The following is an 18,961-nucleotide window of genomic DNA, read 5'->3' on the forward strand; positions in this document are numbered from 1 at the left end:
AAATTTTAGTGCTTGCCGGCATCCAAAGGTATGCTCGACTCCGGTGACGAATAATTAATCCCTAGCGAATAACGAAGAAGATCGGTCAAAAGAGATGGCACCAGCTGCTCAAAAGTAGATGCGGTCGAATATAATTATACTCAAATCCGGGTTATGTTACGCTGTTGTATTGGGTGATACCGTCTTTCTTGTCTCCGTTTCTCTAATAAAAAATTAAATTGAAGGGTGGTAATGGTATTCTCTTGGACGCGTTATGCTTTATTCACATTCCTTGTACATTTGCATTTTCCCGTTTGCTTTTTTTTTTATCAGTTGTTGTTATGGTAATAGGATAGGAAGTTTCTATAGCTTGAATATTTGTAAATGTGATAATAATTTTATTTTAAAAGTATTTTTTAAAAAAAATATTAAATAATATTTTTTTATTTTTAAAAATTATTTTTAATAACAACATATTAAAACGATTTAAAAATATAAAAAAATTTCAAATTTTATCCAACTTTTGTTCGGAACACAATATTAAACATGGGCTAAAGCTAAACCATGTTTTTGACCATCGTGTGAGCCAAATCTTCTTCTTTTTTATGTGTGTTTCTTCTTCTTTTATGTGTTAATAAAAGTCATCATGTCAGTTTGTGTATTCTCATAATATGTTTAACTAATTTTCCATTGAAGCTACAACTATTGAGAACAAGATAAATATATTATAAAGTTTTGTATGGTATAGAATTAGAAATTTGAATGATATATTTTAGTGTGAAGGGTTAAAAATGTTTTTTAAAGCAATTATAGGAATAAGTCAAAGCCTTGGTTGCTAGGTTTAGGTTGTTTTTTCTGAGTTCTAGTTTTGTTTCTGGGATGAGGTCATTTCTGAGTTTTTTCTGAGGTTTCTATATTTTTTGGGGCAATGTTCTTGGGTATATGATTTGGACCAATTTTGATTCATTTCCTTGTATTAACCCACTTTGCATGACACCCTTAGCTAATAATCTAGATTTTTTTTGCGTTAATAACATGTGTTTCATAGTTTTAATCTTAAGGTTTTTGTTTCAAATTGAAACCTTTCTTGGTCAATTCGTATTGATTTAGTGATAATCAAAGTGAATAAGTGTCATATTATTGATCCTTGCATGATTTATAATCTCTTTATGCCCTTAGTTTTGTTATATTTTATATGTGATGAGAGTTAAGTTTTCTGGGTTCGCAAAGAATATTCATCGTGTTCTTCTTCTTTTTTTTTATATGTTTTTGTCAAAGAATTTTATGTTTTTCATGTTTTTTTTAGTTGAGTCTATTTTTGCATATTCACTTTGTTTTGGTTTTGTTTTTTAGTTAAACCAAAGTTTTAGGGTTAGTTCATGGTCAAACCAATGATTTCAGGTCAACTCGATTAATTTGGTTTTGGGTCAAAGAGGAATTAAGTGTGAATGTGTTGTCTAAACCAAATGTATTTATGTTGGATCAATATTCAAAAATCACCAATTCAACTAGTGGTCAAGAAATTGTTACTGGGGATAACCAAACACATCAATTAAAGTTCTCATCATCTCAAAAAATGGTTTCATGTGATGTGATCTTGATTTTTTAGGTCTCAAGGAGTTTTGTATAGATTCAAAAAGTTTACATAAATATATATTTGCTAAAATTAGATTTAAAATATTTGGAGCAAGCTATCTTGTGCATAAATTTATGACAATGTTACATTTGAATTATCTATTTTTTTAGCATAGTCGAGTTCAATTTATGACAATTAACCTAAGAGCGAGTATTTTTGCAAGTAGAGAGGACCGACGTAGGGCACTTTTTTCATTATTTTTTATAATTATTTTTATTGTATTATTTCCTTAATTTTAAAAAAATTTAGGTTTTGGAATGTATGATCTTCTAAGATTTTCCTTCAATAGTTATTTTTTTTCTATACCAAGTAAGAATAAAAAGAAAAAACATATTGAGATCAAATTATAAAGTTACTGATTTGATTGGTTTTTCTTATACATATTGTTTTATGTTTCTTCTTCTTCTTTTTTATTTTTTTGTTATGAATATGTCATGTACAAAGTGAAAAATAAAACATATAAAGATCATCAAAGAAGTCACAATTAAGATGATTTTTTGGATCGAAGTTGTTAATCTCGACGCATACACAACTCAAATGCATAAGATTTAGTGGTTATTACTGTCAGGTTTCTCGAAAGACATATATACAGTGAAAATGATAAATTTAATTATTTTAAGAGTCCCAAGGATCTTGTTAGATAAAATCATAGTCCTTTAAGGTTTATACAAAGATTATCTAAAGATCATATATTCTTTTTTACTTTGAGTAATTACTTTAAGACTAGATTATCGCAACCTACAAGTCATCTAATTGTCCGGCCTTTAACAGTAATTCACATGAATCACAATTAAGAAATCTCCTAAATCCTTTTAGGAGAAAATGATTGTTATACCTTTGAGCACTAGCTCTTTTCTTTTGTGTTTCAGGTGTTTGTGTAACTAACATAGTTTTTCTCTATATAGAAAATAAGAGGCATAACATTATATTTATTGGAAAACATGAAAACCTTATCAATGAAAAAATATCAATTTATTGCTTAAATAATATTACATATATTATTTCAAAATAATTTTATAAATTTATTCAATCAAGTTTGTACTTGATTTGTTTTCTAAGTCTAGATTGTAATCCCATGTATTACTTTTATTATAGTCTATAATTTCTAAAACTTATTTACAATTAAGTCATACTTGATTAATCATCCCATTTTAAATTTTGATCAATGGTTCTTATGTGTATGACCTATTAGGTTCCTTAATAAACTGCCTCAAATATAAATTATAATTCTAAATAAAATAAAATAAAATTATTTAATTTATTATCAATTCAATAATTGATTGATTTATATTTGAAAATCAAATACAATATCTAACAACTTATCATGATCCCACAAATATTGAAAAACTTATAAGTTGTTTGACTTAACCTTTTAATGATTAGTTACTTAGTGTAATTATTATAATTTCATCAAAAATATCTTGATTTAGATATTATAGCATGAAATATGTTTGTTTTATTCTCAACATTGTAGTCATTAATTCTTAGAATAATGTTTGAAATTCTTTTTAAATCTCATTTCACATTAACTAATGATTTCACAATCAATACTATTTAAGAACAAAAGAGATATTTTCATAATTCACCTAGGATGATGAATCCTCTTTTGATTACTCAAATACATTCATATAGTTTATATTATACTTAATATATGTTCATTTGCTACCCTTGATTAAGATAATATATAATCAGATCAAAGCATAACATTCCATATATAGAATAACTTAGTAATGTCTAGTATAAGAATCACTTACACAACTATCACGCGAGTCTTTCCATAGACATAAGTGATCTCTCCATATGAGATCCTCTTGCAGGCCAGTTCAATGTAAATGTCATCTAACAAGCACATGCATATTAATTTCAAGTATCCCTTATATCTCGGCTCACCAGAGTAGTTGCTTTTTTATATAAAGAAATAAATATAATATTTATCGGTCTTAATAACTCTAATTAATATCCAGTTTTAATAGAATATTGACTAATAACATTTAAGAACAATATTTTAATGCAATAAGAATCTTATAATTATTACAATTTTATAATTTTCTTTGCAAAATATTTTTGTTCAATAGACTTTATTATTACTCTAGATTCATTAATCAAATATAAATAAATATTAAAAATAATAAATATTTATTAATAATAAGTATATTTTAAGTGATTTACAATCACGTAAGTAATCCACCTACGATAAAGCATACTCACTAATAATTACTTTATCCTAGATCATCCAATGTGTTATTCACGGAAAAGACAAAAAGGAAGAAGGAAAGGAAGAAAAAGGTGTCAAATGGACTGTCTTCCACCAAGCAACCATGCTAAGAGCTTGTTTGACAGTGTAATTACGAGTATTTTTTAAATAACTTTTCGTGTTAAAATACATGCTAATGATATTTTTTCATTTTTAAAAAATTATTTTTGATATCAACATATCAAAATGATCTAAAATGTACAAATCATATTAAATTTTAATAAAAAAATTTAATTTTTTTAAAAACACGATTTAAACTGTATCTCTAGACATGCTATAAGAGAAAGGATATACGAAGAAGTTGAGCATCCGCTTGAAAAAATCTATGCAAAGATTCCTTGCCGCAGAGCATGCATCATCCACTGCACAAAATACCTGACAAAAATGGAAAACCATCTTGTTTGTTTTAATTGTTTTGCTACCAGTAAGTAATCTGTCCTTGAACGTACAAAACATGAAAATAGTGCTGAGGACGTGGAATTTCCTAAAATGGAAGTATACATGACGCCGCAAATGTCAACTCCGAAAACAAAAACGAAACTTTCCGACTGCTCATCAATCGACAAAAACCACTTCCACCCAGCCGAATAATTTACATCTCGTAACCTGTTGATGACCACTGTGCTGTCCATCATGAGTAATCTTTTTTTCTTGTCGGCGCCGAGGGAAGCTCAGCTAAAATTGTAAGAGTTTCGCCCTACCGAGTTTGAGTTTGGGTTTGGATGGTGAAGTAATTGTTTTATAAAATATTTTTTTATTTAAAAAATTTATAATAATTTTTTTTAATATTAGTATATTAAAATATATGAAAATATAAAATAAATATTAATTTAAAGTAAATAAAAAATAAAAAATTTCAATTTTTTTAAAAAACTTTTAATTAAAACATAAAAACAAACATGTTTTTAGTTTTTAGTATAATAAAATTTACGTGATTACATCAAATTAATGGATATGATGTGGGGCGTGATTTCTATAATTCCGAACACAATTATTTTTATTGTAATCATTCTTTAATAATTGATTTTTTTTTCTAGAATTAGTTGTTTCTTATTTAATTAGAAAATCATTACTTTAATGTTCTGTTTTTATTTTATTTTCTCTGATCAACATTATTATAGTTTCTTAGTTCTTGTTTTATCTAAAGAATAATAAATACTGTTTAGCAAGTGTTGTACACGTCCCGTGATTAATTAAGGCAGCCGACACTTATTATGAATACTAAAACGCTGATTAATGAAAGATTTAACAAGTGTTGTTCACATCCCATGATTAATTAAGGAATATAAAGATAGTTTTGGTGGCTAAGTAGAAGGACTAGCTGCAAACTTAATTAAGGCAGCCGACACTTATTATGAATACTAAAACGCTGATTAATGAAAGATTTAACAAGTGTTGTTCACATCCCATGATTAATTAAGGAATATAAAGATAGTTTTGGTGGCTAAGTAGAAGGACTAGCTGCAAACAAGTGTTCGAAAGAAGAGAAAGAGGAGCCAGATAAAATTGACAGAGACAATAACAATAACAGTTTACGGTTAATAATTTTTATTTGAAAATATATTAAAATAATATTTTATTATTTTTAAAATTTATTTTTGATTTTAGCATTTCAAAACTATTAAAAATACTTAAAAAAATTATTTTGAAACAAAATAAAATTTAGAATTAAAAAAAAACAATTGGACCACGCACCTAAACTACTGTCTTTACCAAGTCAGCAAAATATTCAGTTTACATAATTAGACATTTTCCAACTTAATGTCTTGTTTCAAATGGCCTGGCTCTGATTATTCAACAAACCAGGAGGAAAGGTTCTGCTACCGCATGGAGATGTTCGCTTGACCGTTGACTATCAACATGGCGTGCCCTTGCCCCGAGAGATTGCTGGGAACTGTACTTCCCATCGGTCGCTCCTACACATACCCAACGAAAATTCATCAAATCTCTTCCACACAATTATTAGCCAGATAACTGGACTGGAGCCGAGCATGCTGACCACGCCATTTCTTATAGAGTTATAAAGCCAGTTTTGTGCTTTCAATGCCTGAGATGATATTAATTGTTTGAATTGTGAATGGAGTTGTAGTTTAAAGTGTGTTTTATTTAAAAATATATTTAAATAATATTTTTTAATTTTTAAAAAATTATTTTTAAACTTAACACATGATTCAAAAATATAAAAAAAATTAATTTTTTTTAGAAATACAAGTTGTTCTATGTTTCCAAATAGATCATTATTATCTTTTATGGCTGTAATTAACCGGCGTCCACACGACTCTTTCATTGATTTCTTTTACTTAATATATATATATATATATATATATATATATATATATATATATATAGTCTTAATTTGCCTTTGCTGCTATATTTCTTTTATATTAGCTCTTATTCTTTTTCTTCTTCTTCGTAAGCCTTCTGATAAGCATGCAATTAGTGAGCTAATGCGGGAGATTTTTTTAAAAAAAAATTAGTTGATTTTATTTTATTTTTCTATTTAATATTATTAGATATTTCTATTTTTTTTATTTGAAGATAATATTTTCTTATCTTCTTTTTCAATTCTATTTTTTATGTATATAAAAGGTTGTAACAGTGTTTTAACAAGTGAGATTTGAATAAATAAAATTTAAATATTTTAAATGTTGTTCTTGAAAATTTTGATTTATATTGAACTCGTTGTCCTTTGCTCTTGCATGCGTTAGTTTTAATACCAGAACTCATTAATTTCTAATAGCTTTGGTTAGAGGTCGAGGGAATCCTTAAAAAACAAATATTTTGAAAATAATGTGTTGTTTGTATTTGCATTAGTTGCTATCATTGGAAGTTTTAGTGGTGGGATCCACGATGAGACAATTCATATAAAAATATTAAGAATCTATAATGAGGTGGACCATATATAAAATGATGTATATAGTGAATTGTAGTTTTATGATTAAGATCTGAATTCGAGAACAAGTTCCTTCCAACTCAGAAAGACAAATTATGAGTTTTTTTGAAAAAATAAATAAATTTTGTAATTAATTTCTTTTTTCTATTTAGTATTATTAATCTTTTCAAGTTTTTTTATTTGAATGAAATAATTTTTTATTGTTCTTTTCTTATTTGGTATTAATAAAGGTTTTTTTTTTAATTTTCTATATAAAAAGTTATAATAATCATATGAAAAATGAGACTTATCATAGTTATAATATTATTGATCTTTAAAATTTTTAAGTTATAATAAATTTTGTTATTATTTGGTCTGGATTACGTCATAAATATTTGACATAAGCACATGATATATTAGAGTACAAGGATCATGCCTTCCCTGTATGGTTCAAAATAAGAATAAGAATAAGAATAAGAACAAGAACAAGAAAAGGAAAGAGGAGGAGGAAATTTCATTAACTCCAGTCCATTCACGATTAAGTTAAAAAGTTGTTGACTCAAGATGCTAGCTTCAAAAACAAAGGCTTACAAAGCGTCTAAGTGAGTATTTAAAAATGTGGGTTAATTTTTATTTTTAAAAAATTTAAATTTTTTATATGTTTTAAATCGTCGATGATTTTAAAAATAAAAAAAATATTATTTTAATACATTTCAAAATAAAAAACACTTTGAAAAACAACCGCAACCACATTTCTAAACCGGAGTTTAAATATCAAATTGGGACTATTCTATGCCCATTGTTTATTTCAGGAATAGAGTTAATGTCCAGAAGATTGCTCATCATTTTAATTTTGTTTTTCATTCAATCACAATTCTGAATTACCATATGATTATTTTGAAGCCTTAAAATGTTCATCTAAACTTGCTACGTACAAATAAAAAATGAAGGCATCGTTTGTTCCATAAAAAAATATTTTTTTTGTTAAAAATTAATTTTTTTTAATGCGTTGATTTTAAAAATAATATTGTAAAAAATACAAAAAATATTATTTTAATACAAAAAATACTTTAAGAAATAACCAACAATTTATTTTTATCTCACCCACCCGCCACAGAATCAATTTCAATTTTGCAGGAGATGTAGCCAAATTATGCTACGCGTCCAAGAACAATTTCTGCACTGAATTGGGCAAAACACAGGCAAGGAAGGTTCTATGGATCACAACTAGTACGGCTTTCAACTTTGGGCTCACAGATTTTCTTTCCTCGATTCAGGAGCCATCCACACGTACGAGCTCACATAACGCCTTGCAGGTGCAGATGACATTCGCAATCTCTCCTCCAATTCCCAAGACTTTTGTGCTGTTCACAGTGTAGTTTATTTTATATTAATATAATTATTGTAAATCATCACGTACGAGCTCACTTCCCACTCGTAAGCTCCTATGACATGGTTGTTTATTGTCTAGTTGAAAAAAACAGAAGGAGGCAACTATATTAATTATAATTTACAATAATCATATTAATAGTAAAATATTATTTTTATTTCATTCAAGCTAAAAAATATCATGAAAAAGTGATATTATTTACTTAAAAAATATTCATCTCTATTTATAATAAAAATTAAATTTACAACACTAACTAAATATGAAAATATAAAAAATAATTTTTAATATATTACATTGGTAAAAATGCTTGTATATAAAAGGAAAAAATTGTATTGTTTATTTTTTTCATTTGAAAAACAATAAAAAACTTGAATGGGAAAACTATGAAAAACCTGTAAAATATTTGTTTTCAATTCAGTATAAATCTAATAATTTTCAATTTTTTGGATGGAATAATATGATTTTTGAATATTAAATTTAAGTTTTGTTTTTTACTTTATTTTTTTTTACAAAAACTTGAAGTATTATCTGTAACTCTAAAAGAACTAAAATTTCTCATAATACTTTAATATTTATATAAAGAGTAAAGAAAGTTAATATATTTATTTAATCATGTGATAAAAAATTTGTGTCGTTAATAATCTTATATACCTAGGTTTGAAATTTGTGGTTGATTTAATTTTAGTGTTTTTTAATTATTCTGATATGATTATATTAAAAATAAAATTTAAAAAATAATAAAATATTTTAATATATTTTTTAAATAAAAAATATTTTATAAAATAAAATTTAAAACATGCTATCTCATAACCAAGTATTAAACCCGTTCTCCTTCTACAAGTCCCGTCAAGCAACCACACCACACGTGTCACAGTGCATTTACTCCACTTGTCAACATAAAATACTTCACAACACGACCTGTACAGCCCGGCGGCGACCTTTACTTGTTTCCCCTGCATCTTACCGCATAGAAACGAGACCATTCCAAAAGAAGAGTCGGAGAGTCATAATTCAGTAACCAACCGCTTTATATTTAAATTTCTTTTGCCTGTGCGCAAATCTTATTTTTGTTGCTTCTTCAAGGCAATTTTTTTTTATAGGCGGTCGCTTTCTCTCTCTAAAATTTATCGCATTTGATTACAAATCCTTACTGCCTACGAAATTGATATCCGTCCTTTTATCGACATTCTCTGCAACCGTTTTGGTAACAAAATCTCCGGTTTTCTCTGGTTAAAAATAACCGCCATGAATAATAATAGCCTTCTTCTCACTTCCACCACCATCCGCCGCCGCCAAGTCACCATTTCTCCCATAATCGCCGGGGTGTCCGTTGTTTTGTGTTGAGAAGTTTCCCCATGCACCCACTTTGCTGCATCTCCACCGTGTCCGATAACTCACCGGCGAATCTATCCATGGCAGTCACCGTCAGATCCAACCCGGATCCCGGATCAACCACCGTTGAACCACAAAACCAAAACCACAACAACACTAGTCATTTCTCAAATCACCACCACCATAATCACAGCACCGCCAGCTACTGCAGCAGCAATAATGGAACGGATTGTAACAAAAATAACAGGATGAGTCACCAGAGAGTTTCGTCTGCAAGGGAGCAACCACTTATACAGGTGGATGTGAAGATAAATGATATAGTAGGGAATGGAATTTCGGGGATTTTATATAAGTGGGTGAATTATGGGAAAGGCTGGCGGCCGAGATGGTTTGTTTTGCAAGATGGAGTGTTGTCGTATTATAAAATTCACGGACCTGACAAGATTCTTGTTAATCAAGAGACTGAGAAAGGATCCAAAATTATCGGTGAAGAATCCATGAGACGGATTTCTAGGCCTAAGAATGGGAATTCGCAGAATAGGCGTAAGCCTGTTGGTGAAATTCACCTTAAGGTTTTTCATTGGTTATCCAATCAACTTTCAATATATGACTTTTTTCTTAATCATCATCATCATCATCATCATCATCATCATTTGCCTTTTGGATTTGAATTGTCAATTATTCTTACTGGGAAAATCTTACTTTCAATGAAAATTGAGTGGAATTTTGGGTGTTTAGTGTTAGATTACTGGATTTTACTTTCAATAGAAATTGCGACTATGATTGTCTTTTTTTTTTATGGTTTTTTCCTTTTTGATTGGTGTTGTTAGGTATCTTCGATCCGGGAGAGCAGATCAGATGACAAGAGGTTCTCAATATTTACCGGCACAAAGAGGCTGCACCTGAGAGCAGAGACACGTGAGGATCGCTTGGCATGGATGGAAGCATTGCAGGCTGTGAAGGATATGTTCCCTCGTATGTCTAACAGTGAACTAATGGGTCCTTTGGACAGTGTGGCAGTCTCAACTGAGAAGCTCAGGCAGCGGCTTCAAGAAGAGGGAGTGAGTGAGGAGTTGATACTGGACAGTGAGCAGATCATGAGGAGTGAGTTTGCCGCGCTGCAGAACCAGATAGTGCTGCTCAAGCAGAAGCAATGGCTTCTCATTGACACACTTCGCCACTTAGAGGTACATGTATTGAAAAGTGGAAAAAGAAAATGGCATTCAAATTCGTAATTCAACTTCTGCTTTTACAGTTTCTTCTACCCTGCAGAGTTGTGCAAATTCCATTTGATTTCTCTAGATTATAGAAGTAAATTATCTATAGAAGGTGGGGGTGTTTTTGTGATTTCTTTTGCGTCTGTGTTGGTATGTAGAGATTTACTTTGTTGATTCTTTTACATGATTATTCTGTATAGAAGTTCATTTGTAGAGGTTTTATTTCTCAACCTTTGTGCATTGTTTCAAGCAATAATCAATTATTTTTTATTCCTTCTGGAAAAAAGATTTGATTAGGATTTAATGTGAAAATGCTAGATTGGAAATTACATACACAATTCTTGTTTTTATAGTTCAGGTTTTCCATTATAATCTACCAGATAGTATAGAAGTCTCCTTATCATGTGTCTTTTTGGTCACGGCCCGTGAACTTACCATAATGGTTAAAATGAAACGAGGCACACCATTAATTACTTAGTAGCAGAGTCCTTTCCTGAGAACATATTTTACTGAGTACAAAGTCATGTATGCTAACCATTTATATTGAGTTTGATTTGTTTTTAACATGATTTATACATCCAGTGTATTGTCTTTTTGAATGTGCATTTTATAGTTCAAATTGTTTTTTAGTTTTTATTGTATATATGTAATTTGGGTCTCTTAATGATTGCAAACTTTTATAGATGCCCATAGTTACATTTTAAAATAAATTTTATATTTTTAAGTTAATTTCTATTTGTTTTTCACAAATGTAACGAGGTACCTTTGCCAATATGCTCTTTTAGAGACCACCATCTTATTTTTACCTGACTGTAATTAATGTCTCAAAAAAAAATAAAAAATACTAGTATATTAGATTTTCAGTTTAGCAGCAGAAGTTTTTAGGAAGTTATTTCAATATGGTTGCTTTGACAACATTAAAAATGGTAAAAGAAACAGTGATGTTTGGGGATCAGGTGATTGTCTCAGGGCAGATTGTGTTTGTAATGGTGTCATTTTTACTGGTTGTTTTGGAAGTCCGAGAAGCAAATACATGTGATGAGAATGTCTTCACCAAGTGCTATAATATTTGACCCGAGTCAGTTTGTCCAGTCTAGAGATTTTTCTTTCCACTGAGCTGAGTTTTTAAGCAATTTATTTAGTTCTGACAATATACATGCACAACATAGGCTGGGGACTTGTTTATCCATGCAGTCTTTGTGCATAGGGTATGCATTTTGTATTGCTGCACAGATACATGCCAATCATTACTTAACTTTTTCTTCAGGAAAATATTATTGAAGTTTTGGGTTTGGCAGTGAGGTCTGCAGGAGTGGCTCCTGCAAATTAACTATTGTCATCATCGCTCAGCCTATAGAAAAATTATCCTTAAGTTCACTTCCTCAATGAGCTGTCCAACTTTTATGCTACCTTTTTTTTCTAAACTCGGCATTGTATGACAGATGCTATTGAAGCTGGTGAGTGTTGCAACTTGTAGTCCCACCAGCAAACTTCAATCACAATGACTGCTAGGAAGATTTTTACGACTTCAAAATCTATATCTAAGGTTACATTTTTGAAGGATTGCTTTCATTTTCCACTCAGTGAGGATCGTAGTGCAACTTTCCAGTATTTCTGAAGTCATATAATTGAATTTGCGACGTTTCTTGCTAAATTATATATCTGCAGTGATGGGATTTTTAATTTTTTGTAAGTCTAACCTTGCGTATTTTAAAAGGCATTTTATTGCATTAGATTCTGTCAGGCCTTGTTGTGTTCTATTAGAGATTTCCTTGAATTTGAACAACTTAAATGCTACATCCCCCTTTGGAAAAGCAAGCTGCTTCATCTTTTTGTATCTTTTCTAAATAATTTTACTGGTTACAAAAAAGAGCAGATTTTCATGTTAAGGACTGCTCTGATTATAGGAGAAAAATAAAAATAAAAGCTGGATCACACATTCTGTTATTTACTGGGAGGTATGGGGCAGAGAATTTCTCAACTTATTGCAGTAGGAAGGAGAGATCAAAGTTCTATATTTGTTGTTTTCTCTCCCATCATGAGATTATCATCCTAAATCCCACATTTTCTCTGTTGTTTACTGGGAGGTATGGGGTAGAGAATTGCTCAACCTATTGTGGTAGGAAGGAGAGATCAAATTTCAATATTTGTTGTTTTCTCTCCCATCATGAGATTATTATCCTAAATGTAAGACTGCAAAGTGCTTAGAACTTGATTTGAGGGTTTTTTAACATTTTATGCATCTGACAGATTTGATGTTATATCTGAAGCTAAGGACTGATTGCTTAATATGGGCAATATCATCTTATCCCTTTTTTTTTTAATATCATACCACTGTTTCCATAAGGATCCATGCTTACTATGTAAACAGCTGTGAGGTGCATACACCTCTCTGATGCTTGAATTGCTGATTTGCTTTCTGTTCCCTTGCATGCAATATGAATATTTGTTTCTATTTGATGAATTGGTTGATGATTTTAAATTATAGTGTTCTATTACACAATGATTTTTTTTCAGTTAGTGATTATGCAAGTTTTTAATGAGCATGTCTGATTCTGTTACACAGTTATCCATCTTATACATTTCCATGTTTAACCAGGGAACTGCTTTTGTATTGTGTTATGTAGACAGAGAAGGTTGACTTGGAGAATACAGTAGTTGATGAGAGCCGAAGGCAGTTGAACGATCAAGGCACAACATCTTCTTCTATTCTGAGACAATACAAGTTTAGTGGTAAGTTCTGCAATAAAAAAAATTAACAGAAAGAGTTGATTTTGTAAGCCACTATGATTTATACCAAGCGCCCATGCCTGATTGGTTTTTAGAATCAGCCATGAAGTTCCAGTTGTTGTCCAGTATATTCTTTTATTACCACATAAATGAGCTCAGCATTTCTTGATTACCTGAATATGAACGAGGTTGTCATGAGAATATCATGCCTTAGTACTAAAGATCTGAAGACTGGTTTGGTATCTGTTTCTCATCAAGCTACTCTATGGCATGTATCTGACTGAAAAGTAATATTTGCTCAACAATAAAACCTGTAAGACACAACAGCCTCTGTCAGAAGGTCATGATATTATGACTTGGAATCTGGGATTATTTCTACCTCCTAAACTGAACAACATAAGCTGTAATTGGTAGCATTTAGCATCTAGCCTCCTGGTCTGGCTGTCATGTTCTTCTTATGAACATAATGATTGCTTGTATCATGGTATTATGCCAAGTCAACTTGTAACAATGGGTTCTCTCTTTTTTCATTTTTGTGCAACACATTGTAAATGCTGGTACTGTATGAAATCTGAATGCGGAAATGCTTGTTTTTTCCTTTCCTTTTCCTCTTTCATCATTATGGTGGTTCAATTCTAGTGTTAATCATGTTTGAAATTGGTTTGTGTCTTTTTTTTTTTAATTTATCATCTTCCCTAGCCCTGTGGATACTTTGGAATTTTATTCTCATTTTTTTCTTTTTTCAGAAGCAAGTGTCAGTGAATCCGATGATGATAATAATGAAAGAGTTGATGGTGCAGAAGAAGAAACAGATGATGATGAGAACGCGTTCTTTGATACTCGTGATTTTCTATCATCAGGTTCTTTCAAAAGTAATGAGTCTGATTTTCGGCCATCATCATTCTCTTCAGATGATGAAGGGTTTTTTGCACTTGAATCAGAAGATGGCATTGATCCTTTGATTAGGTCTGTTGGATCAAACTATCCTTACATTAAGCGTCGTAAGAAGTTACCTGATCCAATTGAAAAAGAAAAAGGTGTGAGTCTATGGTCGATGATTAAGGATAACATTGGGAAGGACCTAACCAAAGTTTGTCTTCCTGTTTACTTCAATGAGCCTCTCTCTTCACTACAAAAATGCTTTGAAGATTTGGAATATTCATATCTTCTTGATCGGGCATATGAATGGGGAAAACAGGTAAGTTTAAGTATTGGAGTTCTGTGCTATTCTTTTTTCTCCACAAAAAGGTAGGCAGTCTTATTCTTGGTTATGCATGTCACTTTAACAAAGCTGTGGGACTTGACACCTGGTTTTTTCTATATCACTTTGATGCAAATCTATCTTTTGATTATTTTAAGTTGCTGTTGTTTCTTCTGCGAATTTAGGTTACATTTCTCAGATGATTTGTTGTTTCCTCCAGCAATTAATTTTTCAGTTACCCGACACAAGGAAAATTCAAGTAATGTAGTTTGAATTCTAAGAGGATTATTGGATCATGTGCATTTTGGCATATGATAGAATATCCTTTCATCTAATTTTTAGATATAAATCGCATGACTCATTAAGATTTACAGTAGTTGGTACTTTTTTTACCTACTTTCCATCTCACAAACCCATTGATTTTGCATAAAACTCTGATTCAACATCTTAGAGTGGATATAATTTTCCTGGAAAATAGGTTAAACCCAGGGGCAGCGGTTAAGCTTCTTTGAGGGGGCCGTGCCCCCCCCCCCCACCCTACAAAAAAAAAAAAAAATTAAAAACATCAATATAGTCCCTTGATTTTATGCATGTTTTCATGTTAATCCCCTAGAAATTATTAATAGGTCCCCAAAAATTTTTCAGAATATCTCTAAGTACTTATAAAATCTCATGATAACTCTAATTTGACTCCCCCAACTATTTACTTCACCCTCCGCCGCTGGTTGAACCATGGATATAAAATCTTATGAGGGTGTGTTTGAGATTGTGGTAGCAGTTGCGGTTCAAAGTGTTTTTTCGCTTAGAAATGCATCAAAATAATATTTTCTTTATTTTTAAAAAATTATTTTTGATACCACCATATCAAAACGATCTAAAAAAAAATAGCAAAATTGTTTTTTTCAAAATTTGAGGGAACGCGGTTTGCACCGCATTCCCAAACATACTATGATCAATCCTGGATTGTGGCAATCTGATTTTGTCAGCTTAAGAGTTTGCCTTTCAAATTTACAATTGACTCTTCAATGGAGCAGGGTCAAGAAGATTCTCATGCTTGTTTTTTCAGTTTGTGGTGAGACTATGCACGTTGCTTGATGTCTTTTTGTAGGATAGGTTACAAACCATCATTTCATTACACGTATGAACTTCCCTTTGACCTGTACATCCAAGAATGCATCCTGTGGAGTGCTTCTCTTAGATGTTAGATATTCAATGCCCCCACCCCCAACAAAAAAAAGGTTGGCACAGATGGGCCTCCTGATTTGTTTTTCTCACTGTGAACCCGCTGCATTCAGTTTCATGTTCACACTTGGTCTCCAATTGTTGTCTCATGTTTTTTATGAGATAATCCTGTGCGGCTCTTACCTTTTTGATCCATTGTGTGCTTAGTGTTCACACTTATTCCATAGTAGCCTTCAATGGTTGCATCTTATAAGATAAACCTCTTCAGCATTAACCTTTTTAACCCATGGTCATTGAATTTCTGTCTTCAGGGTAATAGTCTTATGAGGATTCTTAACGTGGCTGCTTTTGCTGTTTCTGGATATGCTTCAACTGAAGGAAGAATTTGCAAACCATTTAATCCATTATTAGGGGAAACATATGAGGCCGACTATCCGGATAAGGGCCTCCGGTTTTTCTCAGAGAAGGTTTGTTATCAACTTCTGAAGGTTCAAAATTAACTGCTTGACATGATCTATATTCTCTTCTAATCTTTGTGCATATATACATGATAATAGCATGAGCACAACAAATCCTAAATTTTTTATTCAAAGATGGTCTCATAAAAAAAAACAAAAAGAAGAAGAAGAAGAAAAGGTTAACCTGCTATTTGGTGCATGTTGAGCAAGTTACTGTATAATGACTTCATATCGCAGCACCAATAAGACTATAGGGATTATTACCAAGGGGAAGGTGGGGTTCCGGGGGTTCAAATCTCCCTAATGGGGAACACTTTGAACTTAATAGGATGATACCATGTCCAGAGTGCAGGGGGTGCTGGTTTTATTATTTTTGTGCAATGGAGAAAATGTTGGGCAATAATGAGGAACCTTATTAGAGCAAAGAAACAAAATAAATATGTAGACTTCATGATGGTTAATTAACCAGGAGGACTGTATCATAATATAATCGGGGGAGTTTCAAAGGAAAATGGTAGATGTTGCCTTAACTTTTGATGGAAAAAATTAGCACAGATCTGTTATGATGCAAGAGCAAGAACTAGATCTTGTGGTTTTCCACTCTATCTTCTCACTCTCCCCTAGAAGATTCTTATTTATCACCGCTTTCACACAAGTGGGAAAATTTTATTATTTTGGCTGTGATTCTTTTCCTTCTTTCATTGTCAAGTATCCAGTAGCTTATTGTTATGTAACTTTTATGTTAGGTCAGTCATCACCCCATGATTGTTGCATGCCATTGTGAGGGTACAGGATGGAAATTTTGGGGCGATAGCAATCTCAAAAGCAAATTTTGGGGTCGCTCGATTCAGCTTGATCCTGTTGGAGTTTTGACTTTGGAATTTGACGATGGAGAAGTCTTTCAGTGGAGTAAGGTATAAGTCAAGACTTTTTTTTCCCTGTTATGTTCCTGTTTGAAAATAGTCATTTTATTTCAGGTTACAACATCAATATACAATCTTATACTTGGAAAACTGTACTGTGATCACTATGGTACAATGCGCATAGAAGGAAATCGTGAGTATTCATGCAAGCTGAAATTTAAGGAGCAGTCTATTATAGACCGAAATCCTCACCAGGTACGTGCTCTCTTATCTTTCTCAAATGATTGTTCCAGATCTTCTGTTATGTATATGTATATGACTTTGCCACAATTTTTCCTAGTTGGCTCCATAAACCTGAAGCAAAATAATCTGCCTGATGCTATTGGGAAATTGAACTTATAGCTTCACATACTTTGCTTTATGAATTTTCTTTTGCTTTTATGAAATCATCTATTAGTGGTAGCCAATGTTTGTTGGTATTAGTTATAACATGGAATATCATCAGTAACAAACTTGATTTTCAGGTACAAGGAATGGTTCAAGATAGGCGTGGTAGAACAGTGGCAACTCTTTTTGGAAAATGGGATGAGAGCATGTATTACATGAATGATGATTTCTCTGGGAAGGGAAAGGGGTTTGAGTCTATGAAAGAACCCCATATGCTGTGGAGGCGAAGTAAACCCCCCAGATTTCCCACCAGATACAATTTAACACGCTTTGCCATGACATTGAATGAGCTCACCCATGGACTTAAGGTAGTTTTTATGTTAATAGCAATTCTGTACTTGGTTTTCTTGTTCGTTTGGCAACACAACAGTGGGAAGAATCTAGCTTCCAGTGCTCTTGAACATACATGCTCATTAAATCATGATTCAACCCCTCTTTATTAACTTTTCCAATTCATTGGTTTTGATTCCTGATCTCATCTTATGTGCAGGAAAAGCTGCCTCCTACAGATTCAAGGCTTAGACCTGACCAAAGATACTTGGAAAATGGTGAATTTGATATGGCAAATTCAGAGAAACTGCGACTAGAGCAACGTCAACGCCAGGTAACTTGCATGCTGTTTTTTTCAATTCCAGGATTCTGTCTAAGAACTTGGATGATTAGGCATTATTCCTAAGGTTGGACTGTTTGACATATAGACTGTTCTAGGCTTTGATATTACAGGGATTGGTTTTGATTTTTTTTCCCTTCCAGGGAATTTTTCTTCTCTGAGAGGGTTTATCAAATACAGGGGGGGTCTTTCTACATTTATCTGTTGATGTGCTTTGTCAGCTTTTTCTTGATGTGGTTTTGATGGTAATTTGATGAAATACTCTTTTATATGGATTCCAGGCCCGAAATATGCAGGATAGGGGCTGGAAACCACGGTGGTTTGCAAAGGATAAAGGAAGTGATACATACCGTTATGTCGGCGGGTATTGGGAGGCCAGAGGCTGGGGAAATTGGGATTCATGCCCTGATATATTTGGCCAGATTCCTACCGATCAGCTCTTTGATTAAATCACTATTGCCTCTTCTCGATTCATTTTTTTTTTTGGTGTAGCTAGTGAACGAATGCTGGTGTGCGCAGTCCAGCTGCCCCCAAGATTTCCATTGCAAATAAAAATTAAAACCAGTCAATAAAAGGATTTTTTTTTGTCACTTCCCCCGTCCATCATACACTAATCGAAATCCTGCCACTGGTGGTCCGGGCGGAACCTGGCCCCCTAAAAATGGGAATGCATGTCTGTGCTATACATTTAGTTCCCTGTATTTTATGATCGCATTTCACATATTTGGTCACACGCGTCTAATAGAGTTGTGCCACCAGCTAAATTTCTCACTATTAGCTTCTTAATGTA

The 18,961-nt window shown here is 31.9% G+C and overlaps 1 protein-coding gene across 2 annotated transcripts; it reads left to right on the forward strand.

The window, feature by feature from the left end:
• The first annotated feature begins 9,005 nt into the window (after positions 1–9,005).
• On the forward strand, positions 9,006–18,761 carry LOC133694487 (oxysterol-binding protein-related protein 1C-like). 2 transcript variants are annotated; one of them, XM_062116016.1, is made up of 10 exons: positions 9,006–10,035; positions 10,294–10,650; positions 13,308–13,413; positions 14,157–14,608; positions 16,105–16,260; positions 16,998–17,165; positions 17,229–17,369; positions 17,639–17,869; positions 18,052–18,165; positions 18,453–18,761. In XM_062116016.1, exons 1-10 carry the CDS (start codon positions 9,487–9,489, stop codon positions 18,618–18,620), a joined length of 2,442 nt encoding a protein of 813 aa, XP_061972000.1. In that variant the 5' UTR covers positions 9,006–9,486; the 3' UTR covers positions 18,621–18,761. The 2 variants fall into 2 exon arrangements, with proteins under 2 accessions (XP_061972000.1, XP_061972001.1); XM_062116017.1 differs by lacking the exons at positions 9,006–10,035; positions 10,294–10,650 and adding an exon at positions 11,987–12,226.
• The last annotated feature ends 200 nt before the right edge of the window (positions 18,762–18,961 follow it).

Source organism: Populus nigra, chromosome 5 (assembly GCF_951802175.1).
Source record: "Populus nigra chromosome 5, ddPopNigr1.1, whole genome shotgun sequence".
Lineage (NCBI taxonomy): Eukaryota > Viridiplantae > Streptophyta > Magnoliopsida > Malpighiales > Salicaceae > Populus > Populus nigra.

What these genes read in the sequence shown, in the direction of transcription:
- LOC133694487 (XM_062116016.1), top strand. Translation starts at nt 9,487, where the DNA reads ATGCACCCACTTTGCTGCATCTCCACCGTGTCCGATAACTCACCGGCG. An exon ending in TAGACCGAAATCCTCACCAG is followed by an intron (nt 17,370 to 17,638) that starts GTACGTGCTCTC and finishes CTTGATTTTCAG; the next exon opens with GTACAAGGAATGGTTCAAGA. An exon ending in AGCTCACCCATGGACTTAAG is followed by an intron (nt 17,870 to 18,051) that starts GTAGTTTTTATG and finishes TCTTATGTGCAG; the next exon opens with GAAAAGCTGCCTCCTACAGA.